Source organism: Solanum stenotomum, chromosome 7 (genome assembly GCF_019186545.1).
Source record: "Solanum stenotomum isolate F172 chromosome 7, ASM1918654v1, whole genome shotgun sequence".
Taxonomy (NCBI): Eukaryota; Viridiplantae; Streptophyta; class Magnoliopsida; order Solanales; family Solanaceae; genus Solanum; species Solanum stenotomum.
In genome coordinates, this window is record NC_064288.1 from 22,072,498 (window position 1) to 22,089,655 (window position 17,158).

The 17,158-nt window shown below is 33.1% G+C and overlaps 2 protein-coding genes across 2 annotated transcripts; one reads left to right on the forward strand and one right to left on the reverse strand.

Annotated features, from left to right (window-relative positions):
- Positions 1-1,523: 1,523 nt before the first annotated feature.
- Positions 1,524-4,650, forward strand: LOC125870766 (BTB/POZ domain-containing protein At3g08570). The gene is made up of 4 exons (XM_049551275.1): positions 1,524-1,740; positions 2,180-2,249; positions 2,798-3,934; positions 4,038-4,650. Exons 1-4 carry the CDS (start codon positions 1,706-1,708, stop codon positions 4,530-4,532), a joined length of 1,737 nt encoding a protein of 578 aa, XP_049407232.1. The 5' UTR covers positions 1,524-1,705; the 3' UTR covers positions 4,533-4,650.
- A 3-nt stretch (positions 4,651-4,653) lies between these two features.
- On the reverse strand, positions 4,654-8,577 carry LOC125870773 (V-type proton ATPase subunit E-like). Its single transcript, XM_049551284.1, has 6 exons — positions 8,470-8,577; positions 7,722-7,822; positions 7,482-7,638; positions 7,207-7,400; positions 4,871-4,970; positions 4,654-4,789 (listed from the first exon to the last, which is right to left on the reverse strand). The coding sequence occupies exons 1-6, from the start codon at positions 8,569-8,571 to the stop codon at positions 4,754-4,756; spliced, it is 690 nt and encodes a 229-aa protein (XP_049407241.1). The 5' UTR covers positions 8,572-8,577; the 3' UTR covers positions 4,654-4,753.
- Positions 8,578-17,158: the final 8,581 nt, after the last annotated feature.

Here is a 17,158-nt window from a genome sequence, read left to right on the forward strand (position 1 = left end):
CAAATTTGCCAAAGACCAGAAAGCGCTTTATTAGCTTAATCATTTTTACACTATTCGTTCAATACATACAAAATGTAGTAGCAAAAGAAATTTGAAAAAAGGGGAAAAGTATGATATACTCCTCAACTTTGTCATTTAGAGTTGATATACCTCTCATTATGAAAGTGACTCATATATACCATATTGTTATACAAATGACTCACTTATACCCTTTTTACTCTAACGGAAGTGAATAAAATAGTTTTAATTTAATTTTTTAACTATTTTTTTGGAAAAAATATAATCCATATGAGATAATTTGATCCTCCTTACACATTATTTCTTGACGTTTTTGCTTCAACGATTAATTTAAATTTATTATTTTGATGGTGAAATTTTAAATTTCCCTATTTTTCTTGTAAAATTCATTATAGATTCCATTGTTTTTATTTTGTTTTTACAAATAGAAAAACTAAATTACAAAATAACCGCAAAAAATTAGTTATATTTTTTTATTTATTTACACTAAAGAATGAAACTTGAATAATGATAATCAAAGAAGTCAAAAAATAATTCTTGTATGAAAAAGATTAGAATATACCTTGAACTTTGCTAGAAGGATCATATATATACCCCTACATGAATATTTTTAATTTAAAATCAAAAAAATAAATTTAAAATAATTTTTTCACTTTCGTTAGATGAAAGATATAAGTGAGACATTTGTATAATGATAAGGGTATATATGCGTCACTTTTATAACGAAAAATATATCAACTTCACGTGGCAAAACTTAGGGGTATATCACACCCTTTTCCCTTCAATAAATCTACTCCCCTAATCATGATTAAAATATATTTTAGTTTTTCACCACAATTATCAAGATGTTTTGTTAGTTTCATCTTTAAACGTAAACATATAACTTTATAATTTATAAAAGTTAGTATAAGTAAAAGATACACATGTGAACAAAATATGTATTTAAAATAGAATAAGTAATGATTTCATAAAGAATAAAAGAAGTAAATAGGATGAATAATATGGTAAGAAAACGTAAAAAGAAAAAAGAGTTATAGAAGTAAGTAATTAAAGTAGGGAGTAAGGGGGTTTCCGTTAAATAGAGATTGGGTAACGTATGCGCGTGTTTGAGAGTAACGTCTCCCTTATGACCCCACCTGTCATCTGTCTATCTCTGTAAGTTTATGAAATTTCGAATTCATTGTGGCTGCAAATTCCTTTTAAGTATGTATCTAGTCTTTCTTTTCTTTAATTATAATTAATACTAGGATTAAGCAAAACCATAGTAACTGTTTCATTTTAATCCCGAACTAGTTAGATGCATGATTTACTATTTCTGTTTCACTCTATCAATATAATGTTTGAAGAGTTGATGTAGAAGTAGTGCGTGCTAAGGGACTCTACTAGTATTAGACATTTTTTTAGTAGAAAAGGAATATAATTTTGTAGGTAGAGAATTAAAGGAATGTAAAGCAGAAGGTATTTTGTGTTGCAGTAAAACACTTCACATGGTCACCTTCTGCCATCCCTTGTGCCCATTTCTGTATTCTTTAGCTTTTTCCCTTTGCATTATTAATTTATCATATCATATATGTCCCACTTTCCCTTTTTTCTTTGTATCTTCCTTCTTTATCATTTGTTCATTCTACTTGTTGGGACTAATTGAGTGCTACTAGTTTCATTCAAGTTTTTTGTTAATGTGACAACAATGGTGTCGTCTCAACACTCTCCGTTCATAACCCGGTAATCTCCTTTACTTCTACAATGAAACGTTATTTACTGAGAATTATGATTTCCCCATCAAGTTCCTTGCTTAATTCATGAATGAATCTAGTGTTTTCACCTTCATTTGAGCCAAAAAAAAATGTATTTCCAATTTTGACTGTTACGCTACTCATTGTACACTACAAAAGCCTCTATTTTTCGTTTTGTTCCTTATATAATTTTTTAGGATAGGATATGGTTTTCTCTATAATATATATGCTCTTTCACATAATTGTAGAATGCCACAGCTTTACTGCTAACCTCTGATTATTATTGGTTTAACCAATTTAAATATGCTAAACCCCTTTCTTCTTTTTGGAGAAATGTTACGCCGAACGATTAATATTACCTGTTCTCACATAATCTTTTACTATTATGGATTTGTCATGTCTTACTCGTTAACGATATTGATCATCAGCACTATATTCTCTGATGTTGCTGGGGATATTACAATTGCTGTAAATGGAGAGTCTTTCCTGCTGCATAAGGTACTTTTCTCTTTCTCTTTGTCTTAATAGAAGGTTGAGGCTTGTGTTTACTGTTTAAACCTACTTCCTTTCTCAGCTCTTGGTTACTAACAACATACTTTCAAATTATGAAGTAGATGGAACTCGAAACACATAGAATGGCCAAACTTGGTTGAGAATATTCCTCATGTCTAGTAGTGCCCTTCTGTACCTCGTTGTTGCCTTTGAGACCAACCTTATCCTTCGTAGACGAGGGCACTACTACACATCCTGTTCACCAAACTTTTTATTTTTTAAGCACCCAGTGATGATGACAGTGGAGCGTGCTATATTAAGTAAACATTAGCAAATTATAAAAAAAAGGGTACTAATTTTAGGTGTGGCATTGCAACAAATGTATTCCAGAAATCAATTTTGAGATTGTAACATGTGATTCTTGATCTATTCTGGATATTTCATCGCACACTATTTACTAATTCACTTCAATCCTTAATCAATATAATTAGTTAACTGTATATTTGATTCTTGAAGTTGATAATTGTGTTATGTCACTTGTGGTTTTGCTATAGTTTCCTTTGGTGTCTCTGAGTGGAAAGATCCGGAAGATGGTGGCTGATGCCAAAGACCCAAATCTCTCAGAATTGAATTTAACTCATGTACCTGGGGGGCCTAAAACATTTGAACTAGCTGCAAAGTTTTGTTATGGCATGAACTTTGAGATCACAACTACGAATGTAGCACGTTTGCATTGTGTGGCAGAATACTTGGAAATGACAGAAGATTATCGTGAAGAGAACCTCATTGCAAGAACAGAAACTTTCCTTGTTGAAGTTGTGTTTCCGAATCTTGAAAAAACGGTGGAGGTTCTTTCTTCTTGTGATGACCTGCTTCCTATTGCAGAGGAGGTTGGTATTTCAGATAGATGCATTGATGCCATTGCCAGGAATGCTTGTCAGGAGCAACTTGTTTCAGGTCTATCTCGTTTAGATTGTGATAGTGGATCTTTGGAACACAAGGAATGGTGGATCGAAGATCTTTCTGTTCTAAGCATTGATTTTTATGGCAGAGTTATCATGGCAATGGGACATGTTGGGTTACACATAGATAGCATAATTGCATCCTTGATGCATTATGCACAGGTCTCTCTAAAGGGTATTGGGAAACCGCAAATTTGGAATCCAGCGAGAGCATATCCATGTGAAGGAGAAAAGGGGCAGAAAACAGTTGTAGAAACTCTTGTTAGTCTATTGCCTCCAGAGAAGAGTTCAACTGTTCCGCTGAATTTTCTTTTTGGGATGTTGAGGATAGCTATCATGGTGGATGCCGCCCTAGCCTGCAGGCTTGAAATTGAGAGGAGGATTGCCTTCAGGTTGGAAATGGTCTTACTTGACGATTTGCTTATACCATCTGTCCAAACGGGTGATTCTTTGTTTGATGTTGACACTGTCAAGCGCATATTGATACATTTCCTCCAAAGGATTGACCAAGAAGAAAATGGAGATTGTGGATATGAATCAGAAAATATTGATTCTCCAAGCCATGGTTCTCTATTGAAAGTTGGACGGCTTATAGACACGTATCTAGCTGAAATAGCTCCTGATCCATATTTGAGCCTTGAGAAATTCATTGCTATGATATCAGTTTTGCCTGATTATGCTCGTGTTATTGATGACGGACTTTACAGAGCTATTGATATTTATTTGAAGGTAAAACTTCAAAGTTATAGTTATAGACCTCATCTGATTATATGAATACCTAAAAATGATAACATGTTTTTTCTTTAGTCTGAATATTCTTCTACTTGAGTAGGCCCATCCGATGCTAAGTGAGCACGATTGCAAAAAGCTATGCAAATTCATAGATTGTCAAAAGCTGTCTCAAGAAGCATGCAATCATGCAGCACAGAATGACAGGCTCCCAGTTCAAATGACTGTCCAAGTTCTCTACTTTGAGCAGCTCCAACTAAAGAATGCTCTATGCGAAAGTTGTGGAGATACACAAAAGATGAGCAGCGGTGTTACAAGTGCAGCCATGTCTCCTAGAGATTCTTATGCATCTTTAAGGAGAGAGAACCGAGAACTGAAGTTGGAGATATCAAGAATGAGGGTGAGGCTAAGTGACCTGGAGAAAGAACAAGTGTTTATGAAACAAGGGATGATAGACAAAACAGGACAGGGCAAAACATTCTTAACTTCCCTTTCTAGAGGTATAGGAAGGTTTGGTATATTTGGTGGTCCTTCTCACGGTAAACGTAGGAAATCAGAAGGTAAAACTGCTAGGAGTAGGAGGTATTCTGTTTCCTAAAACAATTTGTAAATTCAAGAGACGTCACCAGTGTCGTGTTGCACATTATTGAATTTGTTTCTAAAGTAAAAAAATATGATGTTTATTCAATGATTCTCAGTTCTAACAATTAATATTCTGAACATCTATGTGAAAGAATATAACAGTAAAGATGGAAAGATGAGTGAATAAAATTCATCCACCATACAAGTGAAGTTATTGAAATTGTGTGAGAATAATCCTCATGCAGCCATCTTACTGAAAAGTTGTTTACGTATCTGCAGAAAGAGAGCAAAACATGTGAAGTTGTAATTCTGATTGATTTCCTCATCACAAGTTTATCACTTACAATATATTACCTCAGGGAGTTTCTGGCTGAAAACGACATCCAGTCGAGCATCCAGTGTGTTCTCACATACAATCTTCCCATCATCAGAAGCCAAAACTACTCCTCCAGAGCTTTCATTATATCAAAGTAAAATCAACTCCAAATAATTCACTATCAACATTTGATCAAATTTCATATGTTGGAAATCATATTAACTTAATTATTAATTGTTTAAAACGGACTAATATAGCATGATTATGGGGGGGGGGGGGNGGGGGGATCACAGCTAGTAACTTATCAATCCATTAAACCCCCTTTGTTGTTTCAGAGTGAGGGAGTGGGCCAATTTTTGACAGATTATATCTTCTGTGGATCAGTGGACACCCTTAATTTCTTCTGTGATAAAATGCCCCAAGTATTCAATCCTTTTCACCCCAAAGAAGCACTTATTTTGCTTGGAAAACAATTGGTGTTCTTTCATTTCTTGGAAAACAGACTTCAACTGACATACATGATCTTCCAAGGTTCTTCTATAAATCGGAATATCATCAAAAAATACCAAGACAAACTTTCTCAAAAATGGTTGGAAGACGGACTAGGCCTTGGAAAGTTGAAGGTGCATTAGATATATTCATAATGACCTGAGTGAGTCTTAAATGCAGTCTTAGGTATGTCATCAGTAGCCATTCTCAGTTGGTGGTAACCAGACTTGAGATCTATCTTGCTGAAAATGTTGGAATATCCTCCGGCCAGGTCATCCAATAAGTCTTCCACCATTGGAATGTGAAACTTATTCTATATAGTGTCTTGTTTAGATCATTATAGTCAACATAGGAACCTCCATGTACCATTATTTCCCCCCACCAATACCACAGGTGCAGCATAGGGATTGCAACTTGGCTGAACAATACCTTGATCCAACAATTGATTAACCAAGGTTTCTATCGCATCCTTCTTAATTAACTGTTGGATACCTGTAAGGTTTTCTATCAATAGGTTCAGTTCCAGATGCATGTAACACCATTCTATGGTCAAACATTCCTCTAGAGGGAGGTAGTTAAGTAGCTTCTTCCAACAATTTCGTGAACCGGATAGGCTAGTGTCAGTTTCAGGTGAGCTAGTAGCTTCTAATGCATAGCATTGTACATAATACCACATGCATGGAAGGTATCAACTGAATCATGCATAATTGGACTTGGTTACCTGATATTTTAGCCAACTTAATTCCCATCTCTAGTGCTCAAAATATGCCTGCCCGATCCTCTTAGCACATACCTCTTTCCCATGTACATGGAACTATTAGCTGTTGCAACCATATGAGGAATGGTAGCAATAAATGAACATCCCAACTTATCCACCAAGGAGGGATCAATAAAGTTATGTGAATATATAGCATGTATCCAAATCTTAAAGTGATAGTCAGTGACCTTCAAGGTATTTTGAATTATTCTTGATTATGGTTCTTCTCAACTTCCTGAATCATCAGTTCATTTTGTAGCTCTTCTTGAAAATCCTGATCATTATCTTGTAATTCTAGAATGTATAACTATCTTAAGTTCTTGCATTTATGGGCAATGGAATACTTCTCATAATGGTGTTTTCTCCCTTTGAGTCTTCCTAGATGTCGAATGATTCATCAATTCAATCATTGTCTAGAAGAAACCTCCCATGCCAAGGTTTCAATTTATGTGAGAAATTATTACATCATATCACGCAAAATCACATACAACTGCAGTAGGTAAATCATTGTTTGGATCTCCATTTGACCGAGTACCCTTCGCCATTGAAGCAAAGGAAGGAATGACTTTGATATCACTGATAACAAAATCTCAAGAATCGAACCTAGTTCGAGAAATTCTATGTCAACAACATGAGTTCAACAGTTTCTTAACCTCTTATATGTATTCCATGCATCAGGAAGCTTATATGTTGGAATAATAATAGGGAAAACAAAGTGTTACTTCCTTCATTTCAATTTATTTGTTTTAATTATTTAGTTTTTAGCCCGTTTTAAAAAGAATATGTATTTTGGAAAAAAATCAACTTTTCACATGACATATTTAAGATCACAAGATTAAATGACATTTTGATTCATTCTACCTCTCTTTAGTAAGACCACAAAATTCAGCATCTTCTTTATCAGACAAAAAAAAAATAGAAACACAATACAACAATATAAATTATTATGAAAAAGTCATATTAGTGTGAAAGTTATCAAGATTAAATAAAGCTGTCTCCATTTGTAGTGTAAATAGAAATATCATATATAGCTACCAAGAATGGAACAAATGGAAGAGGAAAAGATGTGAGACAAATTGCAAATATTTTTGAGGAAAATTAGAAAAAAGAGAGTAGCTAGATAGGTACCAAGAGGCACGATGAGGATCAGCATCATTTGGAGGTGGAGGCAGATAGACATTATCAATGGTGACATTAGGGGCGCGAACTTTGGCTTTCTCTGCATACTCTTTTTTTGCATCCTCTACAACTGATTTAACTAATGAAACATCCATCTCCCTACACCTCAATAACAATGATGGCTCCTTCAGTCGCAACAGACTCTAAAACAAACAAAGAAGAAGAGTTATGTATAGTATCAATTAACAGGTTGATTGCAGATCAAAAACGTATATTATATTTACCTGAACAATCAATCCTCTGAGAATCTTTTTGTAATTATTCTTTTCACCAGAAATCTTTAAAAGTGCCTTTCTAGCAGAGTCCTTCATTCCACTCACCACATCATCTTGTGCTTGGAGAACTTTGATGCGGGATGCATTTAGTTGCATAGAATACTCTCTAATTACAAAAAACACTTTCATATATGTATTAACACAACTATATAACTCTCATCCTATACATTAATTATAATTAAAACTCACATTTTCTTACGTACTTCCACCTGCTTCGTTTTCCTCTCATACTCTTGTCTCACCTTTTTCTTCTCAGCTTCAACTAATTGTAATTTCTCAATTTGAAATTCCTGCAAAAAGAGAACTAGGATCTTATTGTATGAAAATGCAGGGGTGGCTTAAGGGTGGGTAAATAAATCTAGTAATGCCTCTGCTTTTGGCCCAAAATTTTGAGTTCCCAAAAATTTTTAATAGTGAATTTTAACTTTTTATCAAGACTATTTTAGAACTTTGAAATAAATGACCCAAATCTTCATATTAATAAATAAAGTTTTTACATCAACATCCAACATCCAACATCATCTATTGCAAACAAATCTCTAACCTCTTATTGACTAGAACTAATCCTTACTCTTATAAACAATAAGAGTAAGAATATGTACTAAAAATATGTACTAAAAACAAATTGTATACAAGACTAAAAAAAAGAATTCAAAATTAATAATATTTTTGTGCACATGCTTTAGGCCACTAAGTTTATTAATACGCCCCTTGTGAAAACGTATAAGCATAAGATTATTCATTTTCATTGAACTTTACATATTCACATAACTCTAATTAACAATATAATCTGATGATGTGTTATATATTATTCATGTAAGCAGTATGTTTTTGGATGCTTACATTAAGTTTTCCAACAACTTGAACTATAGATTATATAAATGAATCTTACACAAATATATAAAAAGATTAATAAATAAAAAGACGAGAAGTAAACCTCCTCAGCGGAGACAGAAATCTCATTGGCCTTCTCTTCGGCTTCCTGCCGAATGAATCTGACCATTTGCTGTATTTGTTTTGATACATCAGTGTCATTCATTTTCGAATTTCTTTCCTTTTTTAAAATGACCCAAAAATAATGCAATAATTGAAACAAAACTTATATGCAAAAGGTTAAATGGTGATTTACATATAGATGAAAAAATTATTACGGAAATTTTAAATAAATCCATTGCTTATATGTGTAGATCCACCTCATATGGACATAATGCAGCAAATTTACATGTTGAACAAATCCTTTTTTCGGGTTTTACGCACCCCCAACAACTTTTACACTTTGTTAATATGTTGTTACATTGAAAGAGTCATTCTCATGATATCCAAGAATTTATATTAATAAAATTTAAAAACAATTAATAGAAAAGAGTAGAGAATATAATTTGATTTGATTTATAAGTTTGAATATGCTTTAATTTTTTTTTCTTTAACTACTTCATTGGCCAGTAGGTCATAAACGCTTCTTTAAATTTGCTTTAACTTTATAGTTATATATTTTTCCTCCTAGAAAGTCTTAACCTATAAATAAATTGAAGATGAGAAGTTGGAAATAATCGCATCACTCTACGTTATAGTTAATATTCAGTATATTTGCATTATATGTTGTTGCGTTGTTATTAATCCATATGAATGTATATTAAAATTTTCATTTTATTGCTCAATACAGTACTTTTTACTAATACACTCAATCCAATACTAAATTAAAAGGCAAAAACGTTGTTAATAATATGTATATCCATGTGCTAGATGAATAACTTATTAATCATCCCCATTATGAATAACTAATGTACTTGTTGCTCGGATGGCAAGAACCCCTCACTTCCAACCCAAAGGTTGCGAGTTCGAGTCACCAAAGGAGCAAAAGGGGTGGGAGCTCCTAGGGGAGGGTTAAAAAAAAAACTAATGTACTTGTCCGTGTTTTACGGGGTTATAAAAAAGATTAAAAACATTTTAAAATAATTAATGTCACTAGTTGATAAATAGTTTAATAAAAAAACATAAATTAAGATACGATTTTGATATTACCTATTCAAAAAAATTGCTAAAAAGAAATTCTCATACTGATAAATAAGACAAAAACATAAACGTTGATTCATAGTTTCATACTAAATTCAATGATTTCTATAGCAATATTATTGGTTCAACCAACAATACTAAATCTACTCGATCATAAATTATGTGAGTTTCTTTTTGTATAAATGACACAATGATAAAAATAAATAAATAAAGATACATTTGTGGTAAATCATGGTAAGAAAGAAAAACGTTTGTATCATATTCCAACTTAGTTATTCTAACAAATCAAAAATTGGAAGGTCACGTTGAAAGAGGAAAAGTGTCATTTTTACACTGATGCAGTGGTCTATGAGATTGACCTACGGACCGTAGGAAGTCCTATGGACCATAGAAAGGGAATCGTAAAACCTTGTATGTGTTTTGGAAAATTTCAAGTTTCTAAAGTTTGACCTTCGACTTGACAGGATGAACTGTAGAGATTTGGACAAGTCGTAGATGACTTTCGAATAAAGGATTCACATATTTTATTTAAGAACTCCAACCTACGGAAGGATTTGACGAGTCGTAGAAGGGGGTTACGAAGGGTTGCAGACTTAGTGAAATTTTGGACTAGAAGTTGGGTTCTACGGAAGAGGTCTACGAACTGTAGACCAAGCGATGATTCGTCGAAATGGTTTCGTGGGAATTGAATGAATTTGAGTTTCTAAAATTGGTTGTACGATTTCCCAGTATGGACCGTAGAAAGTTTTACGGACTGTAGGTCCAAACCATAAAAGTTATCCAACAGTTATTCTTAAGGGTATTTGAGTCTTTTCTTATGTATTTAATACATATACTATGCCGTTAGACCCTATTCTAAGACCTATAACTACCTTTCAACTCCTAATTCTACCCAAAAACCTTTTCATTCTCTCATATCCTCAATTTCCATCCAAGTTCATCCTCTACAAACTCTCTTAAGTTTCAAAGAAGAAATCTAGGTTCAAGCTTCAAGTCTCCTTTTTTCTCCATTGCTTTCGAGTTTTTTTTTTATCAAGGTATGTGGGAATTCACCAATGGATTCAATTCATCCATTGGGTCCCAAAATATTTCCAAGTTTCTAAGTCAATTTCATCAAGTTTGATTAGGGTTTCATCTAATTCTCCATGGGTCTTATTTATTATGATTCAATTGTTTGATATTAATCTTATTATGAATGAGTTGATTAAATCACATGCTTTTCAATTGATTTCATATGAACCCATGCATTATCCATGATTTTGACTATAATTTTATGAGTTTATGAAGAAAGCAATGAACTTGTGAATGATGATTTATGAAAACTATGCATGATTTATGAAGAGAATGTTTTATGAACTAAGGCTGCTTTTAAGATAAGCATCAATGAAATTGTGAAAGGTTTTCTCACATATGCATGAATTATCAAAGGAAGTCACATATTAAGAAATTATTATTGGTGACGGATTTTCTCACATATGTATGAATCGTGATTTATGGAGCTACTCTATGATGACTTAATCTTGGATTAGTGACTTAATTGTGCTTTTCCGTGTATGATGATATGTTTATGAATATGACTATTCCGTTGAGATTTTTACTTAGCACCGAGAGGACACTGAGATGGAGGCTCTCCCGTTAGTAGATGTCAGGTCTTTAGTAGCAATCAACTTGTCCCTAACTACGTGCCCCCATAGGATTGTATTAGAAAGACATACCTAGTGAATCCACCTAAGCTAGAAGTTCATGGTCCTTACCTTGGCAAGTAGGACATCTCTTTTTAGTGTGGGAGCAAGACACTGAATTTCATGTTATAGCTCACATGGTATATGTTGATTAACAGTAAATATCCCACAAAATGAACTAAGTTGCTTTCAAAGGTTTTATGAAGTTTTCATTACGATTTTAAGATCCATTGACCATGTTCATGATTTATGATTCTTCTTTAAATGTTTTACTATGTTTAGCTTGGTCATGCATATCATGCTTTCTTTTATATCTCTATTTGCTCATGTTTCATATTCTTATGTCTATCCCTCATACTTAGTGAATTTCATGTACTAATGCATACTTGTTCCTACATTGTCTTATAATGTAGGGTTCAACGATTTCTCTTTTCCTGCTCATGGCTAGATACAGATTGCTACTTATTGCTTGGATTGGTGAGTCCTCATACTTCGAGGGCAACACCATGAAGACTTTTCTTGTTGATGTCATTTACTTTTGAGACTTTGTATGCAGTGTATGAGTTACGTCTCAACCACTTTATTGATGTTTAGAAAGGCTTGTCCATACTAAATAAATTTCCGCTCTTATGATTCAAACTTCTCTTTATGATATAAGAGGTTCTGCGTAAATTCTACTTTTGTCTATTATATTGTGTTGTATTCATGTCAAGTGGCTTGTGTAGGGTTTTTCAGGGTCTTATACGTCATGTCATGTCTAGGGTGTACTTTGGATGGTGATAGTTATGCATGAAATTCAAAAGTTAGAGCGAGTTTTTTCCGATATTCGATCCTCGCACAGATTCTCATCTAATGCAATTTGTGTCCCATAAAATCCATTAATACTAATTGTTTTGTATTTAAACTCTCATTCTTGTAGAGAGAATTGTGAGAGAGATAATTAAGTTGCGATAGTGCAACATTACGGTTGAGGTTATACTTTTACAATAAAAAATAAAAAAACTAAACACATAACATAAAATGAGATATAAAAGATAAGTCGTGATATTATTTAGTGACTTGGTGTGATACTTACCTACTTCAATCATATAGAGATTATCAGAGAGCGAAAAAGAAATGATTTTTAAAAAAGAATACGTCTATACAACGTTGAAGATAGGACAATAAAAAGTTTGACAATATAAATACAATTATTTTCTATTATTATAATATTATATGAGTAAAATGTCTGAAATATATCCGAACTTTGATCGAAATTATTGTGGCAATACCGAACTTTGGAAATGACCTTTTACCCCCTGCACTATTTAATAGTGTATTTTAAAGGTATATATGTGCCCACATGGACATCATAAATATTGCATCATTATGAATAGTAACGTGTCCACGTGGGCACATATATACCTTTAAAATACACTATTAAATAGTGCAGGGAGGTATAAGGTCCGCCATAAAGTTTGGTATCGTAACAACAATTTCGGCCAAAGTAGGAGTATTTTTCAGACCCTTTTCCCATATTATATTGATAATTATTATAAATAAATTGCAGTAATAACTCTCCAAAGGATAACTCCTTCTTTGATGTGGAAAAAATAAACAAAATTTTTATTTGCTTTCAACAATAATAAATTTAATACAAATTAATCATATATTCAAAATTATTATGGTAAAAAGAAAAAAGATAAAATATGACTCTTGTTATCCTTATCTACACTCCATTTATGTTGTTAAAAAGAAAATTAATTTATATAAATGATCTTTTTGACACTTTTAACATAAATTTGTTATTGTGCAAAATAAATAATGAAATTTAAAGTTTAGGAGTGATGATCATCAAAAGTCATCAAAGTATGGAAATAACGACACTTAAATTTTTATATTAAAAAATATTAATCAATGAAGGAGTAGTAATTGATACATTTATTTTTGTACAATAATAAGAAATAAATAAACAGGAAAATTGTCAAAAAATGAGGGGAAAAAAAGAAAATACATTTATTCTTGACCAAAGAGAGGTGCTACATCACTTTTCTTTTATCTAGATAATTTTTATGTTGGTAAAGAAAATAAATTGAGAGAGAACAACTTTACTAAATCATTTTTGTCCTAACCAAATACTTTTGTATTTCAATTTTTGACCTAACATATCGTAACAATGATCTCTAAATATCTCAAAAACTTGAAAACTTCTAATATGGATAATAAAAAAAACTAAAAATATGAAGACTACAAAGTTACATATGAATAAAAACAACTTTTTTTTTTTAATGAATTATACGATATTTTAAAAATTATGAATTAACTTTACATCTTCGTGTTCTATCATAATAGTCATTAAAAGTTGATTTACATGACTATAAAATTATATATACATGCTTTATTGAGTAGCATACATGTATATATCGGCTTCCTTTTTAGCTTCTATTTTCCAAAATATTGTGACTTGAAAATAAAATAAGTTAACCTTACACCAACAACAAAAAATATATAAAAATGAAGTTAATAATCAAATAAAAACTTTAAAGAATGTTTAATTATGAATTAAAGATGAAAAGAAGGTTTTAGTTATCAACATAACATATTCTAATGCTCCAAAAACTACAAAGAGAAGAAAGAAAATTCTCTATAAACTATAAAGAGAAGCAAAGAGAAAAAATCAAACCTATTTTTCTAAAAATCATGATTCATATTATCAAAAATTTTAAAAAAATATTGAATGTATAATTGCAACAGAGAAAAAATGATAACTATATTAGACCCATCAAATAATTTTACTTCGTAAAATTGAACCACGCAAGAATGTCTAACAATCTTCCTTATAGATTTTTCTCCTACAAAATCAGATCAAAGAAGACAAATAGTTGACCCACAAAAGAGATAAAAGATGAAGAATAAGGAAAAATGTTAATAAAATATTAGGCCTTAAATAGGACTCCTTAGCTACAGTTTCAATAATTACAATTCACACCTACACTTTGGTTTGCTACGCATTTGTATTGCTGTATTTTTTCGTAAATTTGGGGGAAAGAAATACAAATACAAACTAATATCTATCAAAATGAATACATATTAGGATGAGAAAGGAGTGTGAGATTGAGAAAAGAAGGAGAGAGGCGAGCGAGATTGTAGCACTCCAAAAATTTCTAAGCTCAGACCCGAAACACTTTGTAACAGCTCACAACTCTACTCTTAAAATCTAAATTATTCGTCGTAAGTATATGAGCTTGAACCGAGTGATGTCCTACTTGATGACGTGTTTAAAGGTCCTTTACAAAGTGTATCAAGGGTATCGAAGGTGATCTAGGGTCAAAAGAGACCTCAAACATGATCAATGTTTCAAGGACACTTCATCCAATTCTAAGTGTCAACGATCGCTAGTCAGTATAAAACCCAACTAAATGAGTTGGGGTCGAATCCCACAGGGAGCGGTACATGTTTAAGATTCAATAGGAAAGAGTGAAAATGGTCAAAGCAGTCATAGGAATAGAAATTATCGAATAAAAACATTATTCAAATCAGGGGGTGACACGAATGTCAAATGGGGGGTTTTGGTTTGAAATTATCAACTACAACAACAACAAATAATACGAAATAACAATAATGAGACAGGTTCTTGGGATGTGATTCGATTATAGGCTAATATAGACAAATGGGTAATTGCAACTATTGAAAATAGCTAGATATTAGTGAATAAGCTAGACTATATAGAAGGTAAACTTTCTCTCAAACAATTTACCCCGAATCAAGTCGATTTCTCTCGAACATCGACAAGCATGCAAAATAAGAACTGCCCACACCTTAGTCCATTCACTTTCTCGAGCTGAATGTGTGGAATTTGGTTTAGGATTCACTCTTTCGAGCTGAACCCATGACAACCCAATACATGCACATACCATCAATCAATAATCTTAGTTTTAAAACCTCTCTCTCGAGCAAGCAAAAAACACAAGGGTAGAACTGCATTTGCAACTATAATTCTTAAATTAAACCACAATTAATGATTGAACTCACTTCTAAACATCATTTAAACTAACAATTAGCAATACCCATAAACTAAATCAGCCCATAATCACATAATCACACCCCAAGAATTGGGGATTTAGCTAGACATTATAAATAGATAAAAATCGTTACCAAATTGAGTTTCCATCAACTGGGTAAGATTGATTTCGTCTTTACAATAATCCAAGTTGAAGAATCTCAAAGACCCACTTCCAATTTCTCAAAAGTGAAAAACTTCAATTCTTCAATGCAAAGGAAAAACTAGAGAAAACTTGTCTCTCAGATCAAAACTTAATAATAGACTAAAAAAATGTGATATCAGATACTGTTCAAATGAATAATGATACTAAACTAAATGTTCAAAAATGTATTTATAGTCGCCAAAAATGTGCTGTGAAGAGCCACCTGACTCAGTAAGTCGGGCTCGCCAATCCACTCAGCAATCCGCCCTTTGGTCACTTCCATTACCCTTCCGCCTTGGCCTTCAGCATCCTCAAGGTTTGTAACATTAGACGATCCAACACTGCATCGCGGAACCACTCAACGATCTGCCGACTGCTCCTTTCTCTTGCCCACTTGGTTCTTTCCTTCAAGGCTTGGCACACTGGAACTTTAGGCGGTCAAATAGCCATTCAGCCACTCGCCAAGTGGACTTGGCGATCACCAGGCTTGAATATCTTCATTCTTTTAGCTCGCTTCATTCCTTTTTGCAAATTAGTGTCCTTGCTTTGTTCCTCAATCCATATACCTGGAAATCAAGGGTTTTACATCAGTTATTGGTACAAAATAAGCATTTGAGGATACTAAATCATTGTAAATAGAGCCCTAAATGAGTCCAAATCTCAGACTCATCAACACCCCCAACTTAAACTTTTGTTTTCCCTCAAGTAAAACTCAATTCAGCAGTTCAAAAAGGATGTCTCAAACAGTGCTGCTACGCAAGACTCAATCACAAATGCACACAACATGACTCAACTTACTCATGCAAGGATTAATTGTGCATTCAAAGGTTCAAGTTGTGACTCACCATTACCAAAGATTCCCAAGTTCACAATACTTGCTTCAAATGCAAGTTCAAGCTCAACAAAGGTACTCAAATACCCTCACACAAAGAATGATTCCATAGTCACACACTATTCTTCAAAAATTTAGAGCTCCGGAATCATATGACTCTCACACTCACAGAGATGAACACATGCATGACTTCACCCATAGGTTTGCCCTTAATTTCCAGCCAACATTCGTTTCAGCTCACTCAAGATCAAAAAGGTCTTTTCAAGGCATGTAACGGGGCTGAGTGTAAATGTATGGTCATTTAGGCTTAGTGGCCGCTATCCTCATGAAATGTAGTATGAACAACACTCTCTTTTCCTTTTCTTCAACACTTTCACTCATGTTCGAAATTCATCGCATTATTCACTTCTCATGGAATACCGGACACCCCATTTCTTTTGCACTTTCACAACTTTATTTCTCAACTTTTTCGTTCTTTTTCTTTTTCATTCTTATTTTCTCTTTCTCCTTTTTTTTTGTATGGAGAAGTTCCATCTTTCTCAAAACCATGGATCAAGGGGGACTTCTTTGCACTTCTTGATTTACCTTCTCTTTTCACCACACCCTCAATTTAGGCTTTTGGCCTAAGTTGGCTATTCAAACAAACCACACTTCATGAGCATTATATGTGAATGGATAAAGAGGGGTTACAATTTCATCAAGTTTCTTCCAAGAAAAGGATAAGGCTCAAAAGGTGTTCAAGCAAAGTTCACACGCTCACAAGGTTTGCCACAAAAGAGGTATAATGTCAAATTTTATCACTCTTCAAAATTGTTGCCTAAGATCATTTCAAGAGCTTGCATCACTTAGTCAACTGGACCAACGAGGCAAATTTTAGGTGTCATCACACAAGGTTCACGGTAAGCTCATCACACA